Here is a 19,240-nt window from a genome sequence, read left to right on the forward strand (position 1 = left end):
GCGAGGAGGACGATAGAGAGTCCCCGGTGGGGACTGAATGCTCAGTGATGGAGAATAACCCCAGGATTCACAGACCATACATCCTGGTACGTCAGTCAAAGTGCATCTCTACTTGTAAGCAAGGTATTGAACAGGTTTGTTCTTGGCTTTAAATCCGTGTCTGCAAACTCAAATGACTACACGGGCCAAGCAGCTGTGAAGTGGGCCCAGTGGGGGTGGTGGCGAACCCGACAGTGCTTGTCCCACCTGGAGTGCCAGCGGCTGGTGCCAGCCACAGGGAAGGCAGACCCCATGGAGCCATTTTAAGAGAAGCCAGAAGTTACTTTTATTTAAAAATTTCCAATTTGTAAATGTTGGTAATTAACACACACACACACACACACACACACACACACACACACACCTTTGCAGACGAAACACACCACCTGAGCAGGTCAGATGCCGCCAGTGGCTGTCTGTGTGCAGCTGGCACGGATGGCAACCTCCACTTCCATTTGCACACATGTAGTTGGGTGAGGGGACAGTGAGGCCGGGCTCCAGCCTGGCCTTCCAAGTGTTGGGCCTGAACCGATCTCCCCAGCTTGCCCGCTCATTTGTGGACCCCCGCCACAAGTTAGCATGACTGCCCAGGGCACGCCCTGTCCTGCCAGGCTCTGGTCACTGAAGTCCTGCTCATCTGAGATCCATGCTTGGCCCCTGCTCTGGGTTTTTCTTTCACCATTCATGGTGAACACCAGCTCTCCCTTCTCTGCAGCACTGCCTATGAAGGCTGTTTTTCATTATGCTATGCCTCATCTTCCCGTGTGGACGACAAATTCCAGCAGTTAAGAAACAGCAGAGTAAGGAGACGCTGAGTGGGAAGGAAGGTGGACAGAGCTACAACCATTGAAGAAAAATGCCAAGAACCAAAGAGAGAGGCAATTTTATAGGCTAAGTTTCTTATACTGGATCAGCTATTTTTTTTTTTTTTTCTTTTTAAAGATTTTTATTTATTTGTCAGAGAGAGAGAGAGCACAATCAGGGGGAGCAGCAGAGGGAGAAGCAGACTCCCCGCTGAGCAAGGTACTCGACGTGGGGCCGATCCCAGGACCTGTGACCATGACCTGAGCTGAAGGCAGATACTTAACTGACTGAGCCACCCAGGAGCCCCTGATTAGCTGTTTTTCTTTTTTTCTTAAGATTTTATTTTTTAAGTAATCTTTACACTCAATGTGGGGCCTGAACTCACGACCCCGAGATAAAGAGTCACATGCTCTACCGACTGAGCCAGCCACGTGTCCCACTATTTATTTTCAATAAGTTTGTTAAGTTTAATGTGAATATTATAAAATGTTATCAAAATTATTTTTCATCTAATTTTGAAGAGCCACTGTACTAATTTTTTCATTTGTTTTAAGAATAAAGATTAGTGTACTTTACTCTCCAAAAATAGGTTGAGAGGCCAGATGGACACTAGCAAGCTGAAGCGGAAGCTTTTCCTGGTAACAGACAATGGAACCGGTTTCTGAAAGGACTCCTAAACAAGACGTGCTTGTGTCTGGCTCACGTCTCACAAAGGGCTTGCTGCATGGAGCACTGTCCTGAGAACTTCACATATTATCTCACTTAATCTTTAAAGGACCCCATGAGGTAGTATCCCCACTTTAAATGGGGAATTGAGGCAGAGACAGTCGGGCAAGTCATGCAAGGAAGTGCTGAGCCAGCCCTGGTGGAGCTAGGACTCGGCGTGGCGGGTCACCTCTCCAGCCAGGCCTCGGCCACCAGACTGTCCTCCTCTGTGCACATAAAAGGCTGTGAGCATGGGGCAATGAGAAAGGGATGGGATGATCACAGTCAGCATTCATCAGGTTCATATTAAGGACATACCATAAGGATTGCATATGAAGGAGAACATGCTCGTACCATTAGGATTTACGGCTCTTTTCAAGGCAGTATTAAGGAAAGGGACACCATCAGCCAGCAGCAAACTCACCATCATGCATCTGACCTTTGCTCCTGATATGTATTTCCTGGGTTACTGGTTCCCTTTGTCCTAGAGCCTCACCCTAACAGCCACCTGGCAGACAAGCCTGAGAGCGGTCACCAGGTTCTGGATTCTTACATCAAACCGTTTCATGTATAATCCATTTACTGACATATACCTCCCTGGGACACTTCCTCGATCCTGCCTGCAGTTACGTTAACCTATGCCCCTCCTGGCTGGCTTGTAGGACCCGGAGGGTGGCACCGCGTCTTCCGCCGACCTGCAGATTTCATGTGCTGAGCATGCTTCCTACAGGTTAGGGGTCAACACATGCATGTTGATTTGGCGGATTATAAGCCATCTTCTACACTACAAGGCTTATATGGACAACCACTGCTTTCCAAGAAGTACCTGATTTTTAAAAATCTAAACACCTTTACTAGTAAAACCATTATAAACTCATCCCTGCAGTTAGGTGGGGGCTGGTGGCTACTAAAGAGCAGGAAACCAGGAACAGAACAAACCTATTCGACAAGAGAAAGGAGGGAATTCTGGGGCTCTCGCTGGCGCTCCTTTAAAAGACTTTATACTAGAAGGTATTTATGGCCACAGCAGAATTTCGCTCTGCAGAAGACAGCCAGTGGCGCTCCCTTACCAGGAAGCCCTGGGAGAGAGTGCCGGCCCGCACCGCGGGGACTCACCGAGAGGGTAAGGAGCAAAGGTGCTGGGAGAAGACTGTGGCTCTTTGGTCTGCAGGTCGGGCAGGCCGGGGGCCTGGGGGTGGGGGGGGAAGCTGTCCATGGCCGATTTGCCTGCAGAGGGGTGCAGAGACAGGTGCGGCGGGGGCGGCGGCGGCTTCACGAGCAGGGCCTGGGCCAGCTGGCGCTGGTGCTGCTGGATCTGCTGCTGCAGGTTAGTGATTGTGCGCGCAACCTGGCGGCAGAGATGCGAGTTGGAAAAGGTTTGAGAGTGGCGCACGTCACTTGTCTCCAGACCCAGGGCATTCAGTCTCCGCTGGCTGGACCCACCTGCTCCCAAACCAAGGTGACCCCGAGACTGCTAAAAGGGAGGGGGGGTTAGCGAGAGAAAAATCAATGACAACGTAACAGTTTGCCATTTAGCAACTTCAGATCAGGCAAGATGGGCGCTAGCGAGTCCAGCTACACCCCCCAGGCGATACCTACTTGCTGCTCCTGTTGTCTCATGGGTCCGGAAACATTACGCTGAGCCTGTAGCATCTGCTGCTGGATTTGTAAACGTTGGTATGCCTGTTGACAGAAAACAGTTAAAATACTGTAAGAAAGCCATCAACAAATGGTTCAACTATTGTATATTAAAAAAAAGAAAGAGAGAGAGAGAAAACAGCCAAGATTCTTGGTCCCCTTACCATACTATGGTTTAAGCATACTTACTGTGAGGTAGAAGCATTTTTAAAAGGAGAAATGTCTTTCTCAAACCCTTCTAGTGCGTAGATTTTTTTTTTTAAGATTTTATTTATTTTTTTTTTGAGAGAGAGAGACACAGTGAAACAGGGAACACAGGCAGGGGGCGAGGAAGACGGAGAGGGAGAGCAGGCTTCCTGCTCCTCCTCCTCCTCCTCCTGAGGAGCAGGAAGCCTGACATGGGGCTCGATCCCAGGACCCTGGGATCATGACCCGAGCCGAAGGCAGACGCTTAACGACTGAGCCACCCAGGCACCCCTAGTGCATAGATTTTTATTTTCTTATTTTTTTTTAAAGATTTTATTTATTTGAGAGAGAGAGAGAATGAGAGATAGAGATCACGAGAGGGAAGAGGGTCAGAGGGAGAAGCAGACTCCCCGCTGAGCAGGGAGCCCGATGTGGGACTCGATCCCGGGACTCCAGGATCATGACCTGAGCCAAAGGCAGTCGCTTAACCAACTGAGCCACCCAGGCGCCCGCACATAGATTTTTAAAAACTAATTCAGTCAGTACCCTTTAGTGTAGGTAATGAGATTTGTCAGCAAATATTTTTCAGTTAACGAAGAGATCAAAATTCTTCTGCTCAAATCTTACAAACTAAAAGTAAAAAGAAATGATGGGAAAATGAAAAACTACTGATTCTTACAGTGATACAGATGAAAAGTTGTCCAGAGTGGCTCAGACCCTGGCGCAGAACAGCAGTGACTGGCCACCCCAGATAATCAGAACAACTCCAGGCTTGTGAGTGCCAGGGGCCACATGATGATGTCCCCCCACGGGCTGCCTGAAATCCGGCCTGTGGCACTCCTGTCACGGGCCCTGCCTGCCCAGCTGGCTAACCGTGAGCACCTTCCACACAGCCATGCGTTAAGTTCCATCATTTGATCGCTTCAAAATGCTGGCTGCCAATCATACATTTTTTTCTTACAACATGGATTTTTGAGGACATGTTTAGCAAGAGGATTTATTAAAACAGGATCCATATAAAGGTAGAGACTATACTATTAGAAATGCCTCATTAATCTGTAAATTATAGTGGAATAAAATACTCCACTTCAGTGAATCCTTTAAGGCCCTAAAACAACCTCAGGATGCACCAAAACTTTATTTTACCAATTTTTGAAAAAAAAAAAATAAAAACAGTATGAATTGTTTGTAAAACAGAACACATTAAACATAATTCAAGACTTTCTTGCTTTTTCCACCATCTTTTTCTGTGCCGCCATCATGGTTCACATGAATGTCCTGGTAGATGCTCTCAAGAGCACTAACAATGCTAGAAAGAGAGGCGAAAGCCAGACTCTTACTAGGCCATGCTCCAATATTATCATTGGGTTTCTAGTAGTAAGGAGGGTCTGGGGCTCTACTTACTACTGGAAAACCGGCCCCTCGGACTGGTTAGACTGAGTCTAATGGGCAGTAAGGGTTATATGACTGACAGGGCCTGGGGATCTCTTGTAAGAAAAGCTTTGGCATCAATGCTTTTGTCTATCAGCTGGGAAAATCACTGTCAACCTCACAGGCAGGTTAAACAAGTGTGGAGAGATCAGCCCCAGTTCTGACGTATAACTCAAAGATCTAGAAAAATGGCGGAATAATCTGTTCCCGTCCTGCCAGTTTGGTTTCATTGTACTGACAAGCTCAGCTGGCATCACGGACCATGAAGAAGCAAGATGAAAATGCACAGGAGGGAAAATCCTGGGATTCTTTTTCTAGAGATGTAATATATATGTGTAAATAAAATGCCTCAATGGAAAAAAAAGAGATTTTCTTGATGTCTTTCACATTATAGGGGTCAATAAAAATTACCATATAAATAAGAGATTTTAGAACATCAGTATGATAACTAGCTATGTCTCCTGTCAGAATACAGCCATGTCTTCAGCGTTACCAAGAAACAGAAAGCTACTTTCCTCTATAATAATACCTCTACATAATACGCTTTTTAAATGTGTGCCTGACTTTTATGGTTGTTTCCTTCTCCATCTCTGAGGTCAGGGGTCTCTCCCTGTTGCTGCTGGTAGTAAAAGCAATAGTGCTGTGCACTTGAACCACCCACCCACCACACTTTCAGGTCCTGGGAAGCCTTCCTACCACGCTGCAAGGTGCCCCCCCATCTCCAATTTTACGGACAAAGAAACAGCGTCTGAGACCCTAACATAGTCGTGACCCCACTTCCTGAGCTCTGTGTTCTCCCTGAAACCACGATTTTCTCCGGGCACTTTCTTCCTCCCATCCCATGCTGCTACTTACTGGAAAACTGGACCCTTAGACTGGTTAGACATGAGGACTGACAGGGCCCAGGGCTCTCCTATAAGGAAAGCTTTGGCATCAATGCTTTTGTCTATCAGAGGCCTTTCTTCCTTCCTTAAGGATTCCTGGTCATTTTCAAGGAGATGAAGTTACCGGACAAGACTTTGAAATAAAGCAGGTGTCAACATATTAAAGAAAGGTCCTTTAGTGTATATAAATCCAGTATGCATCTAGAGATACAGTGACACAGAATTTTATGGCAAAAGCAGTAAGACTGTCGAAAATTAAAAATTTAAGGTATGTTAAATTGTAAAACTTCCAAGAATTATTAGGCTACATCAGCCTTTCTCAAAAGGGATTGTGAGAGGGAATTAAACCCTAATCTCTATGGCATCTACTGTATGTAATGAAGTAACTTCTCTTTCACGCTTCCAGAACAGACTTTGTGTGTTCCACCCTTGAAGAATTTAGAGAATTGTCACTCAAACGAGTTTCTGTGTTCTGTGGTTCTGACGGGAAACTCTGGATGAGAAAGGCTAGCTGAGACCCTGAGCCGAAGGACACGCCTCCTGGTAAGGTCTGGGACACTCTGTGAAGGGGCCAGAGAATTGACACTCTTAAGTGAAAAACTTCCTAATTTTTTCAGTAGTCTGACATGAAGAAAGTGAGGCATTAACTAACTACTTTTATTAGTGGCTAGGTCGCTGGCATAGCTTCATGAATGTCAGTGCGCACTCTTCCTTAGTTCTAGAAGCTGAATGATCTGTCCGCTTACCAGCTGCAGCTGATAGAGCTGGTTCAACATCGTCATATGCTGAGGATTGATTGGCGAGGTCAATAGTGCAGGGTTGAGACCAATGTTTTTTGCTGCAAACTGCAAAAGCTGTGCTTGAACCTGTTGAACACAACACAGAGCGTCAGGCACTGTGTCCCTGTCGAAACGGCCACCTGTCCAGGCAGTGTTTCCAAGATGCAGAACTGATGAATTAATGACAGTTAAAGACAGCTTGTCTCAAGAATGAACTTCAAAAGCCATTAAAAAACTCATGGGCTTTTTGCCATTAGCAGTTAACATGCTTCTGTAGAAAATAAGGAAGGAAGGAAGGAAGGAGAGAAAGAGCCTTCCACCTCCAAATATTTTAGACACGAATTAAGATGCTAGGGCTCTGGGTAACTCCTATCGAAAACTGATCTCACATTCTGTCACAGTGAAAATAAATGATTGGGCATAATTTAAGGACGGGAGATAGTGAATGTGGGGTTTCAGGGAAGAAGCCGCTCCTGCTGGCAGGTACCACGCCACCCCACAGGAGGGTCTCTGCCCAGGACGGGCTCGGGACGTGGTCTACGCCCCTCTGCCGGCCCTGCCCTGGACCGTCCATCTGCATTCCCGTTCAGGGGGATCTCTTCAACTGCAATTCACTGCGCTGAAACAATCTGGGGCCTGGCACTGGAGATTTCAATGTTTTCCACCATGGGCTATGTATGTTTATCACAACATTTATGCAAGATGATTTTGGGTAGAACGTGGATGGGCTTCTTTTACTTTAATACTTGTCTAATGTATATCAGAAAAATGTGATTTTTTTTTCCTACTTATGATAGGTATGTAAAGTTTGTTTTAAGAACAGATTTATTTAAGCAGGCAAGTCATTTAAAGAAAACACACTGTGTAATAGTACAGGTAATGTGGGGCACAAGGGTGACACATGCTTTGCTGAGTGTGGGAAGCCTGCTGCCGGTCACCCAGGCTCAGCTCTCCTTCTGCCCCTCAGGCTGGGGTGGCTGTGTCCGCAGGCTCAGGCAGTGGGACACAAGCGGACGTGTTCTGTGACGCTCCCAGCGATTGGGAAGGGCTGTGGCAGAGGCGCCCCACTGCCCTGAGCCGCTGCCTCCTGCACGGCCACCCAGAGAAGCAAATGCCTGTCCTGTCTAAGCCTCTGCACTCCGGGGTGTCTGGTATCGTGGCCCACCCCGCATCCTGATGAAGGAATTTAACTGTTGTTTCACCTACATTTCAGCCATCTCAACTCAGTGCACAAATCTGGGTTCAACCAACTGTGGAGGGTTAACTACTTCCAACTAATTCTATAGCTTATCATTAGTAATCTATTACTGAATATTTTTAAAAGGGATGAGGACTGAAACACTATAAGGAAAAACTCAGTCCAAAGCGTAAAATTATGGAATGTTCTAAAAGTAAACACAATTAACATGAAAAAAGTCCAAGTGCTTTAGAGCTATGCAAACAAGTATCCTTTTCCTTTTCTGTTTGACACACATTTTTTTTTTTTAAAGAATCTCTATGGGCAAAAATGGTCTAATACTAGGTAATAAACTTAACTAAGGAGCCAGTAATATATTAATATATAATTATGATCTATGATCACATGCAGGCGGCCACCAAAGCATTCTTCAGGCCCTGAGTGCTCCCACGTGCCCCCTTACGGGTTAAGCAATGTTTCAGCTTGTCATTTTCCTCTCCCAGCCAGGACAATTCATCAGGTTCATCTGAATAATTCTGGTAAGACCTGGACAAGAACTGCATTACAGTGCGTGGGAGGCGATCTTTCCACCCAGCTGCATGGCTCCTGACCGGTGGACGCCTAGCCGGGCCGTGGCTGGTGGGGGCACCCCCAGGGGCCGTTCTGAAAATGCCTCCCGTGGCCGGAGGACCGGTGGACGGGCGGAGAGGAAGGCCGTGCTCGGGGGTGGGTGAATGAACTGGCTCTCACTTTCAAACAGTGACGTCGAGCGGCACAGACACACACAACGCCCATCCGAGTCGCCGCGGGTCCCACCTGAGGGGATAGAAACGGAGGCACTTGAGCACGGAGGCTGGGCTGGGAGGAGCTCAGAGGCTGCACGGGGGGCTGCGGCGGCGGCTGCATGGTCCTGGCTTGCGCTGCTCCGCTGCTGCCGAACATACCCAGGCTGCCACTCGGCATCTGCGGGGAGATGGCACGGGCCGGGTCGCTACGGAGCCGGGCACCCCAGGAGCTCTGGAGGAGGCTCCGCCTTCCTAAATGCGACAGCAAAATCCTCCCTACTTCCTACTGCTGTCGACTTCTACCGAAGTGAACTCACAGTAAATGCTGCCGGGCAGGCTGGCTGTGGACGACGACGGGCCGCCAGCCGTGAAGGCTGCCCATGTCTTCACACGACAGGGCCAGTTGGAAAGGGGCCCCAAAAGAGGCTACCATGTCCACAGAAACTATCATAATACAGTGTTCCAAACAGCAATGCACGCCATGGGGTTCGGAAGCTTTTCTCACAGGCTATCTGTGGTGGGGTACGGAGCGCTAAGGGGTGGGGACTGCTAACCTGAACCAGCAACATTTTCAAGTAGGAAACAGAAGTATAATTTCAACCAAAGTGGAAGCTGAATAAATGGATAAATCCAGGTAGTTACCTTTGTGTTAAATATCATCATGTTAAAAATGCATTTTAGGTGTAATTTCTGCTCTGCTGCAGTGGGTGGGCTCACTCCCAGCACCCTGCCCACCGGCTTGTTCGCTGTCCAATGGCAGAACCCCCGAAAAGCAGGCAGGCATTGCACTGAACTACCACCAGCATTAGCCACATGAGACCGCGGGCTGAGGCGCCACCGACTGCTACCCTGGGACGACAGGCGCACACGTGGCCCTGGTGGGCCACCCCAAACATCACAGCGTCTACTTAAAGATCTGCCTCAGAGGTTGGTGCGTGTCAGCCTCACATGCGAGCGAATCCATGAAAAGGACGTCCTGCAGACGGGTTACGCCTTCCGGGGGGACTGGGAGACACAACGGCCACGGAGCCGCGTTCCACACAAACCCGCAGCCCTCCCTTCCGTGACGCCTGACAGGGGCTCTCACCGCCCCTGAGTGTCACAGAAGGGAAAACACCAACGTGGCTCTCTGGAATCCACCGGGATGTCACCTCTATTTCAGGGAGCAGGGGGAGCACGTGGTGTTTTCTCAAAGACCACGGTATGGAAGGTTTGGACCGCTGGTGCACAGGATGGCATCACCCGGATCCGTGAAGGGACCTCGCAGCTGGAGACCACCCTGCAGGACGCACTGTTTAAACCAGCAGTACTGAGCACTGAGGGCACTGAACTCAGGTGTGTGCTCGTTATGTGCAAAAATAAATGAAGTTTGGAAGCATTTCCTACAACATGGTTCAATTTCAAGAACTGGATTCAACTCCCAACACCTGTACATCACCTGGAGGGAAATCCTTCTCCTATTTCAGCTACCTTAACATACTTGACTGTATTTTAAAGTACAGGTATTAGTTAAAAATCAAAGTATATGTCCCAAACACATTTGTTAGAGGCAGGTGAAACCGAGACCACACTGGCTCTCTCCCCACAGCCTTACCTGTCTAGAAGAATTCAAGTTTTGCATGCCCAGCCCTGAGGCAATCCCACCCAGGGCCTGATTAGGGAGTGCACTGTTTGAAAGGGGGAGCTTCAGGCTTGGTGAAGGCAAAAACGGTGAAGTCGTGGGCTCTTCCACTAGGCCGCCGTCCTGATTGGAGAAAGAAAGGGTGAGCTACGTGCAGTGTCCATCCGCAGACAATGCACAAAGCAGTTTCCCAAGGACGTATAAACGGGTATGGATGGATAAAGAATTAAAAGATCAAAATAAGTGTGGGTAACAAGAGGATGGAGAACATGGGCCAAAGGAAGAGTGGAAAAGAAAAAGAGAAAGAGGATTAAGATGCTGTTCTCATAACCATTACTTCACCAACACATACATTAGCTTACAACGTGCTCAGACTCTGCTGACTCTGCCCGGGGCAGGGCTCAGGAGAAGCACAGAAACATTAGCAAAAGTCATATTTGGAAAACACTTTACAACCATTTTCAAATAAACAGGCTGCCTTCCTTCAGTACGAGGGCTCTAGGGGTACATTTGGTTGCATTCTGCCGACACTCAGCTGTTTCATATGGTTTAATCCAATAACAGGTTAAGTTATAAAGCAGATGGATCTTACTCTTTTACATTATTAAGGTCACATTATGTGTCAGGCCCTTTGCAAATTTATCTCCTCTAACTCCACAACCAGCATGCAGTATTATTCTTCATTTCTTTTTTTCTTTTTTTTTTGTATTATTCTACATTTTAAAGATAAGGAAATAAGTCAGGGTCCCGCACTTAGCAAGTTAAATACAAGATACCAAATTAAACTGGAATTTCACATAAACAACAAATAATATTCTAGACTAAGTGTGCTCCACCTATGACTGGTTGTTTATGTGAACTCCAAGTTCACTAAGGATCTTGGATGTGACCAGAGCCACAGCAGGGGGCAGGGCAGGACCTGACCCTCCCCCTAGGCCCTCCCCAGCCACAGCTTTCTGGAGGGTAGTGTGTGGCAGAGGATCCTGTTCATTTGTGAGCAGGGATGAAGTGTTATCTCTCTCCTGTGAGCCTTTCTGCTTTGTTGTGTTTTGTTTCTAAACCTATCCTTTCTTGCTTCAATTTTATTTTCAAGGTTCAACATTTTGACTGATTTTCACGGGATGCTGTTCTCCCCCTCCTTTTGAAGGCACACCCATCTGGAGAGGGGACATCACTACATGACAATCCTGAAGGGGCTGAACTGGTGCCTGGACACGTGGAACCACCCCAGGGGCTTCCAACAGACACCTGCATGCTCTCTGAAGTGGCCGAGCTGGGCCGACTAGACACGGGTGCCTGCACCCAACCACTTCTAGTTTCTTTTTCTCAGATTAAACATGTAACACATCATTTCCAATGCCTTATAAAATAAGACAGTAAAACAGAAACTTGATGACCCTTGTTACTGGACAAACTGAAGCAGATAAGCCAGCCAAGTTCACCCACTAAAATGAAAATCAGTTTTCAATTTCGGTACTTTTTAACCCTAGCTACATCGTATGAAATGTAACCGTAACATTATTTCTTCTGAGTTAAACGGTCACATATATTTTTAAAAAGTGGGTAAAAGTCACTTAAATATTACACACAATCCGGCAAGTATTTAATCCAGCTTGCATTAAGGACATAGTTAAAATGAAAAATACCTCTTTTTAAAAATGAACAAACAAAACACCCCCTAAATTCATACCTTGTCGAGAAAGGTGGGGCGGTCCCCGGAAGAGTCTTTGGAGACTGGTGGGCGGCAGCCAAGGGCTTTGGTGACCACTCCATTGTAGTCGGTCACTCCCAGTCCACGCTTGTCCACGTCCACCTTCTTTTCCAGCAGGGCGCCTGGAGCAAACAGAAGCAACACTTACACCTAAATGCCCAACGAGTGTCAGGAGTGATGAGCACCAGCTTGAGCCTCTCAACCCCATGGAAAACAGGGAGGCCATGGTTTTGCTCCTGCGAGCCCCACAGTCTATGACCAGGACCTGCTCTCGTCCCTGCTCCTGCTCCACCCACTCCAATCCACCTGCCACCCTGCCCCTCAGGGGCCTGCCCTTCCTCCCCACTGGGATGCACCCCTTCCTTCACACAGCCTTCCCTGGTTGTGTTCCTGCCCTGATCTTCCTGTTTTAAAATGGCGCTGCTGACCCCTCATAGCCCTTGATTTCCACTTCCTGTATCCCCGTGAGCTACAAGGGCTCTTCCAGATACTGGGGACGCAGTATCATGTGAAAACAGGTAAGGTTTTTGTCCTCATAGGCTCTTGGGCTAGTGACTGGTTTGGCGTGGCTACCTTTGATTTTGTGCTATTTTATACTTCTAAGAAGTTACAAATAACTTCTAGCTCACACGGATTGTCATTTCCTTTTTTTTTAAGATTTTATTTATTTATATAAGAGAGAGAATGAGAGATAGAGAGCACGAGAGGGAAGAGGGTCAGGGGGAGAAGCAGACTCCCTGCTGAGCAGGGAGCCCGACGCGAGACTCGATCCCGGGACTCCAGGATCATGACCTGAGCTGAAGGCAGTCGCTTAACCAACTGAGCCACCCAGGCGCCCCCAGATTGTCATTTCTGTCCTGGCAGCTCGTACCACACATTTCGGCACCTGCACATTAACTACAAAGTTGGTCCTCATCATTCACGGATTCTGTGCTTGTGAATTCACTGGCTGGCTAAATTTATCGGTAGCTCCAAATCAGTAATCGTGGCACTTTTGAGGTCCTTTGTGGACAAGCGCAGGGTGGTGGATCTCTGTGGTTTACATACTGCTTGTTACAAATCTGTACTCTGAAACACCACCACTCATCTCCCCACCTGCGGTGCCAGGTAACCACCATTTGCTGTCTGTGCTTTACAGGTTGAATCTGGATAAATGCCACATATAAGTGAGATCATTAAGTACTTGTTTTTGTCTGACTTCACTCACTCAGCATCATGTACTTAAGGTCTGTCCATGTTGGTGCAGATGGCAGGAGATTCTCCTTTCTCACAGCTAAATAATATTCCACTGTGTACATGAACCACATTCATCTGTGGATGGGCGTTTGGGTTGTTTCCATACCTTGGCTATTGTGAATAATGCTGCGATAAACACGGAAATACAGACACCCTGTCTAGATCCTGTTCTCACCCTTTGCGTGTATACCCAGAACTGGAACTGCTGGATCGTACAGTGAGTCTACTTGACTTTTTCTGAGGAACCTCCATATGGTTTTCCATACCAGTCGGACAAATCTACATTCCCCCTGACAGTGCCCAAGGGTTCCCTTTTCACCATGTCCTCACCAGCACCCAAGTCCCTTGTCTTCTTGATGAAGAAAGCCATTCTGACAGGGATGAGGTGAGATTTCATTGTGGTTTTGATCTGCATTTCCCTGATGATGACAGATGCTTGGCACCTCTTTGTGTGTCTGTTGGCCATCTGATCTCCTCTTTGCAGAAATGTCTACTTAGTTATTCTACCCATTTTCAATTAGCAATAATCGCGCCTCGAATAAACCTCATTGGCTATGATACTGCCACTGCGCAAAGCTTCTACCCATTTTTACAAACCATACTTTTTTTGTTTCAGTTGACTGAGTTCTTTATATATTTTGGATATTAACCCTTTATCCAACATATGGCTTGCAAAATTTTTCTCCCATTCTTTAGGTTTTTTTATTTTGTTTTTTCTTTTGCTGTGCAGAAACTTTTGAGTTTGATGTAGCCCCATTTGTTGATTTTTCTTTTGTTGTTTGTGCTTTTGACGTCATGCTCCCCAAATTATTATTAAGACCAATATATATTTTTTAAAGATTTTATTTATTCATTTGACAGAGAGAGACACAGTGAGAGAGGGAACACAAGCAGAGGGAGTGGGAGAGGGAGAAGCAGACTTCCCACGATCAGGGAGCCCGATGCGGGGCTCGATCCCAGGACCCTGGGATCATGACCTGAGTCGAAGGCAGACACTTAATGACTGAGCCACCCAGGCGCCCCTGTTAAGACCAATATTGACAGGCCTCTTCTTTAAGTTTTTTTCTAGGAGTTTTATGCTATCAGATCTTTTGTTTAAATCTCTGATCCATTATGAGCTAATTTTTATGAGTGGTGTGAAACGGGTCCAATTTCATTGTTCTGCACGTTTCTCCATTTTTCCCAAACCACATGTCGAAACACTATCCTTTCCCCATTGAGTATTCTTGGCTCCTTTGTTGAATATTATGTTGACTGTATCTGATGGAGTTTAATTCTGAGCTCTGTTCTATTCCACTGGTTGATGTGTCTTAACTTTTTTTTTTTTAGAGTAAGCTCTAGGCCCAACGTGGGGCTTGAACTCAAGACCCTGAGATCAAGTCACATGCTCCATTGACTGAGCCAGCCGGGGGCCCCAGATGTGTCTATTTTTGTTCTAGTGCCACAGTTTTGATTACTGTGGCTTTGTAGTAGTACAGTTTGAAATCCAGAAGTGTGATACTTCCAACTTTGTTCTTTCTCAGGACTGTTTTGGCTATTTGGAGTATTTTATGGTTCCAAACACATTTTAGGAATTGTTTCTTCTGTTTCTGTGAATGCCTTCAGTTTTTTGATGGGGGCTGCAATTTAATCTTTACAATATTATTTTTTTCAATCCATGAACATGAGATGCCCTTCCATTTGTTTGTATCCTCTTCAATTTCTTTCAGCAAAGTCCTGCAGTTTTCACTGTGCAGATCTCTTACTTCCTTGGTTAAATTTATTCCTAAGTATTTTATTGTTTTTAATGCTATTGTGAACTGGGATGGTTTTCTTTCCTTTTCAATGCTTCATCATTACTGTAAAGGAATGCAATTGATTTCTGGATGTTGATTTTGTATCCTGCCACTTCACTGAAATTGTTAATTCTGTTTTTTGACTGATTCTTTGGAATTCTCTCTATATAGGATCATATCATCAGCAAAAAACGAGAATTTGACTTTTTCCTTTCCAACATGGATGTCTTTTTTCTTTTTCTTTGTCCTGACTAATTGCCCTGGCTAGGACTTCTGGTACTGTATTGAATAGGAGTGGAGAGAATGGGCATCCTTGCCTTATTCCTGATCTTAGGGGAAACACTTTTAATTCCTCTACACTGAGAATAATGTTAGCTGTGGGTTTGTTGTGTATGGCCTTTATTATGTTGAGGGACATTCCTTCTATATCCAGTCTGCTAAGTGTGTTTTTTTGTTTTGTTTTAAATCATGAAAGGATGCTGTGTTTTGCCAAATGTTTCTTCCGTATCTACAGAGATGATCACATGATTTTTATCTTTCATTTTATTGACGTTGATGTGTTACATTTATTGATTTGTGTATGCTGAAGTAGCCTTGCATCCCAGGTACAAATCCCACTTGGTCATGGAATATAATCTTACTTGTGTGTTGTTGAACTCAATTTGCTAGTATTTTTGTGGAGAATTTTTGCATCTACATTCATCAGGGTTATTGGTCAGTAGTTTTCCTGTGGTATCCTCATCTGGTTTTGGTATCAAAGTAATGCTGCCTGGCAGAATAAGTCTGGAAGCGTCCCCTTCTTGATATTTTGGAGGAGTTTGAGAAGAACTGATGTTAATTCTTCTTATTTGGTAGAATTTCTGCCAGTGAGTCATCTGGTCCTGGAGTGTTCTGTGTTTAGATTTATTGACTGAATCTCTCTCTCTCTTTTAAAAGTATTTATTTAAGAGAGAGAGAGAGAGAGAGAGACCACAAGCAGGGGGAGTAGCAGAGGGAGAGGGAGAAGCAGACTCCACGCTGAGCAGGGAGCCCAACGCAGGGCTTGATCCCACGACTCTGGGATCATGACCTGAGCCAAAGGCAGACGCTTAACTGACTGAGCCAGCCAGGTGCCCCAAAAGTAAGGTTTTATGGCCTATCAGGATCTATCTTGGAGAGGCACTGAGTTAGAGTCCCATATTTGGTGTAGAGATTACTTAAAAATAAAACCTTTAGAGAAAGGCGGGGGGGGGGGAATCTATCCTGAAGAATGTTCCGTGTGTGCTTGAAAAACGTGTATTCTGCAGCTGTTGGATAGAATGATCTGTGTATGTCTTTATTTTTAAAGATTTTATTTTATTTTTTTAAATTTTATTTATTTGTAAGAGACAGCAAGAGACCACAAGAAGGAAGAGCAGCAGGCAAAGGCAGAGGGAGAAGCGGAGAAGCAGGCTCCCCGCCCAGCAAGGAGCCCGATGTGGGACTCGATCCCCAGACTCTGGGATCATGACCTGAGCCGAAGGCAGATGCCTAACTGACTGAGCCACCCAGGCATCCTCTGTGTATGTCTTTTAAGTCCATTTGCTTTAAAGTGTGGTTCAATTCAATTTTTCCTTGTTGGTTTTCAGTCTGTATGATCTATCCATTGTTGATAGCTGGGTGTCCGACATCCCCTCTAATTACTGTAATATCTACTTCTCCCTTATGATGTTATTAAATCCTTAATGTACTTCAGTGATCAGGTGTTGAGAATGGATGTATTTTTACAACCATTACATCTTCTTGATGTATTGACCCATTCCATCATATAAATACCTTCTTTGACTCTTGTTACCCATTCTGGCTTTAAGTTTATTTTGTCTGGTATCGAGTATGGCTATGCTTGTCTTCTTTTTGTTTCTGTTTGCTTGGAATACCATTTTCCATCCTTTCAACGTGAGCCTGTGTGTGTCTTAGAGCTGTAATGAGTCTCCAGTAGGCAGCAGAGAGTTGGGACTTGTGGCTTTAATCCATCCAGTCACTCCAGGCCTTCTGATCAGTGAGTTCAGTGCACTGACATTAAGAGAGATTACTGACAGGGCGCCTGGGTGGTGCAGTGGGTTAAGTGTATGACTCTTGATTTTGGCTCAGGTTGTGATCCCGGGCTGTGGGATCAAACCCCACTTTGGGCTCCACGCTCAGTGTGGAGTCTGCTTGAGATTCCCTCTCTCCGTCTCTCTCTGCCCCTCCCGCTCGTGCTCATTCTCTAAAATAAATAAATAAATCTTAAAAAGAGAGAGAGAGATTACTGATATGTGAGGACTTAACTGCTGCCCTTTTATCTTTTGCCTTCTGGTTATTCTATCTCTTTATAGTGTTTTTCCTTCTGTCCCTGTCTACCTTTGTACATTGGTGGTTTTCCACTTTCTGTCTCCCCTTTTTGTGTTTTGTGTCTCTGTTCTGGATGTTTGCTTCGTGGTTACCATGAGGTCTACATTAAACATCTCACAGACAGAATAGTCCTTTTCCTGCTGACAGCAATTTCTCTTTGTTGGCTTATAAAAGTTCCATCCTTTTGCTCTTCCCCTTTTATATTTTTGATGTCACAAATTATCTCTTTTTTGAACTGAGATTTTGTTACCAAGTTGTAGTAGCCGTAGTTATGTTTAATTTTTTCCTTTAACCTTTATGCTGTAGTTAAGAATTTAATATACCATTCTAAAACACAGTGATAGTTTTCCAATTCTGACTATTGCCTTTAGTTATTACTACTTTTAAAGCAGCTCCAGAATGAGGGCTGCTTGTTCTTGAGGTAAATCTCATCTCTCACACAGAGTAAGCGCTCCACCGGCACAGAGACATCTCTGCTGGCCCCTGAGCAAGCCCATTCTGGGGCGGGGCGTGAAGAATGGGCTCAATCAGTGTCAAATGAAGTCTGGCCTGAGGTCCTAGTGTCTTTCTCAAAGAACGTCACTATGACCTCTCCTCAGAATGGATGGAAAAACTCATCTATTTGTTGAAGTACTAGAAAAAAAATGAAAGAGGCAAACATGCCTCCATGTGGAGTTTGGCCATTCGTCCTGAGACCACCAGTCTCCAGAGACTTGCTGTGTGGTTACTGCACATCACGTGGTTACTCCTTTGCCGAAGCCTGGTCCTGTCTACCCAGTACATATTCCACATTAACCCAAGACTACAATGAAATGTTTCTGGAAATCCAAACTCCACACACTGGTACCTTTTTAAAAAGTGTGCTTTAAGTGTGCATCATATTACTTACTCATGGCCTGGTCAAGATTCATATTGTTACTCTTCAAGGCCTCTTCAGCTGGCTCTCTCTGTGTAGGAAAATAAGAGTTTTAGTTAGGATTATGCTTTTATAATAACAAAAAAGCTAGTAAAGAGTTCTATCCCTATTAGCTTAGAGAAATTATTATTGTTGACCTAACAATGACCTAATATTACCCTATATTACTAGGTTTTGGAACTGGGAATACTTCTCTTTGTTGTTGAGGCTAGAGACAAAGGTCTTCTAAGTAAAAGGCACTCAGAATAAAAACATGTATTGAATTGACTTTTAAAGAATTTATATTTAACACTTTAAAAACAAAATGTACAGTGCCCGTGGAATCTTGTCATTGATTCTGTACAAGTAGCAACCATTCAGCAAAGGTGAAATCTCCACCAGGACAGTTTCGGGAAAGTTACTGTAGGAGTTAGAGCACAGAGCTTCATTCTCTACTTTATGGACTCTGGGCTTTGCTGTCAACTATTTTTCATCAAGAAATGTAAAAACAAATCAAATCAAAACAAGTAGGTTCATTTTCGTAACTACCCCTGTGATGGGAACAGATACATGTCAGCATGTGCAGGCACCACAGTAGAAGTGGGGACTCCTGGGAAGGCCTCCAGTGTCCCGCCTGTCCTCTCGTACGGGAAGAGGCTGGGCCACCCCTGGGTCTGTGCCCTGCCCAGTGTCAGAGGGCCTGGGCCTGCTATGAAGTATACAGTTTCTACACTGGGCTATGCTGCACTCATTCTTTAGGGACATTCACAGTAATCAAAAGATAAATATTCGCTTGAGTAATGATCTGGAAAGAAGACCTTTGAAGGGAAGATGTAACAGATGCAGGTGATATCCACACTATCTGAACCCCTGCATTCGATCTCAGGAACTGAACACATCAGGACACATTCTCAGAGGGTCATCCTGCAATGTGAGCTCTCCCCACCCAGGACCTGAGACTCAGGTCCTACTCAATAGGCTTGGTGAGGATTCTTTTTCTGGACACAGAGCTTTAGTACTTTATACCACATTTTCTCTTGTCATCTGTCAATCTACTACATGAACTAATGAAAATTCACTTTTAATTATAAATTAAAGGAAAGGATGAAACTGTGTAAGCCAATGAAAAGAACAATCACACAGCATGTTTTATTCCAGGAAAAGGCTCTCACACCTTACTTGATAGAAACGGTGTGGATCCTTGCTGTAGCTAAAAGCAATGCTC

The 19,240-nt window shown here is 45.4% G+C and overlaps 1 protein-coding gene and 1 pseudogene across 2 annotated transcripts in view; both read right to left on the reverse strand.

The window, feature by feature from the left end:
* Positions 1–19,240, reverse strand: part of TNRC6C (trinucleotide repeat containing adaptor 6C) — a 149,279-nt gene that overhangs the window by 14,745 nt on the left and 115,294 nt on the right. Inside the window, exons 9-15 of one of the 2 annotated variants that reach the window (XM_088028121.1) lie at positions 18,010–18,067; positions 11,740–11,882; positions 10,023–10,172; positions 8,394–8,459; positions 6,434–6,553; positions 3,148–3,231; positions 2,665–2,896 (exon numbers count right to left, since the gene is read on the reverse strand). In XM_088028121.1, the coding sequence (XP_087884247.1) occupies positions 2,665–2,896; positions 3,148–3,231; positions 6,434–6,553; positions 8,394–8,459; positions 10,023–10,172; positions 11,740–11,882; positions 18,010–18,067 (853 nt within the window). Of the gene's footprint in view, positions 1–2,664; positions 2,897–3,147; positions 3,232–6,433; positions 6,554–8,393; positions 8,607–10,022; positions 10,173–11,739; positions 11,883–18,009; positions 18,068–19,240 lie in introns of both variants that reach the window. The other variant, XM_088028120.1, reaches the window with a different exon arrangement.
* On the reverse strand, positions 13,505–13,574 carry LOC114216347 (U4 spliceosomal RNA; annotated as a pseudogene).

This window comes from Eumetopias jubatus, unplaced genomic scaffold, assembly GCF_037043125.1.
Source record: "Eumetopias jubatus isolate StellerSeaLion01/CBP00866 unplaced genomic scaffold, mEumJub1_p1.0 scaffold_10, whole genome shotgun sequence".
Lineage (NCBI taxonomy): Eukaryota > Metazoa > Chordata > Mammalia > Carnivora > Otariidae > Eumetopias > Eumetopias jubatus.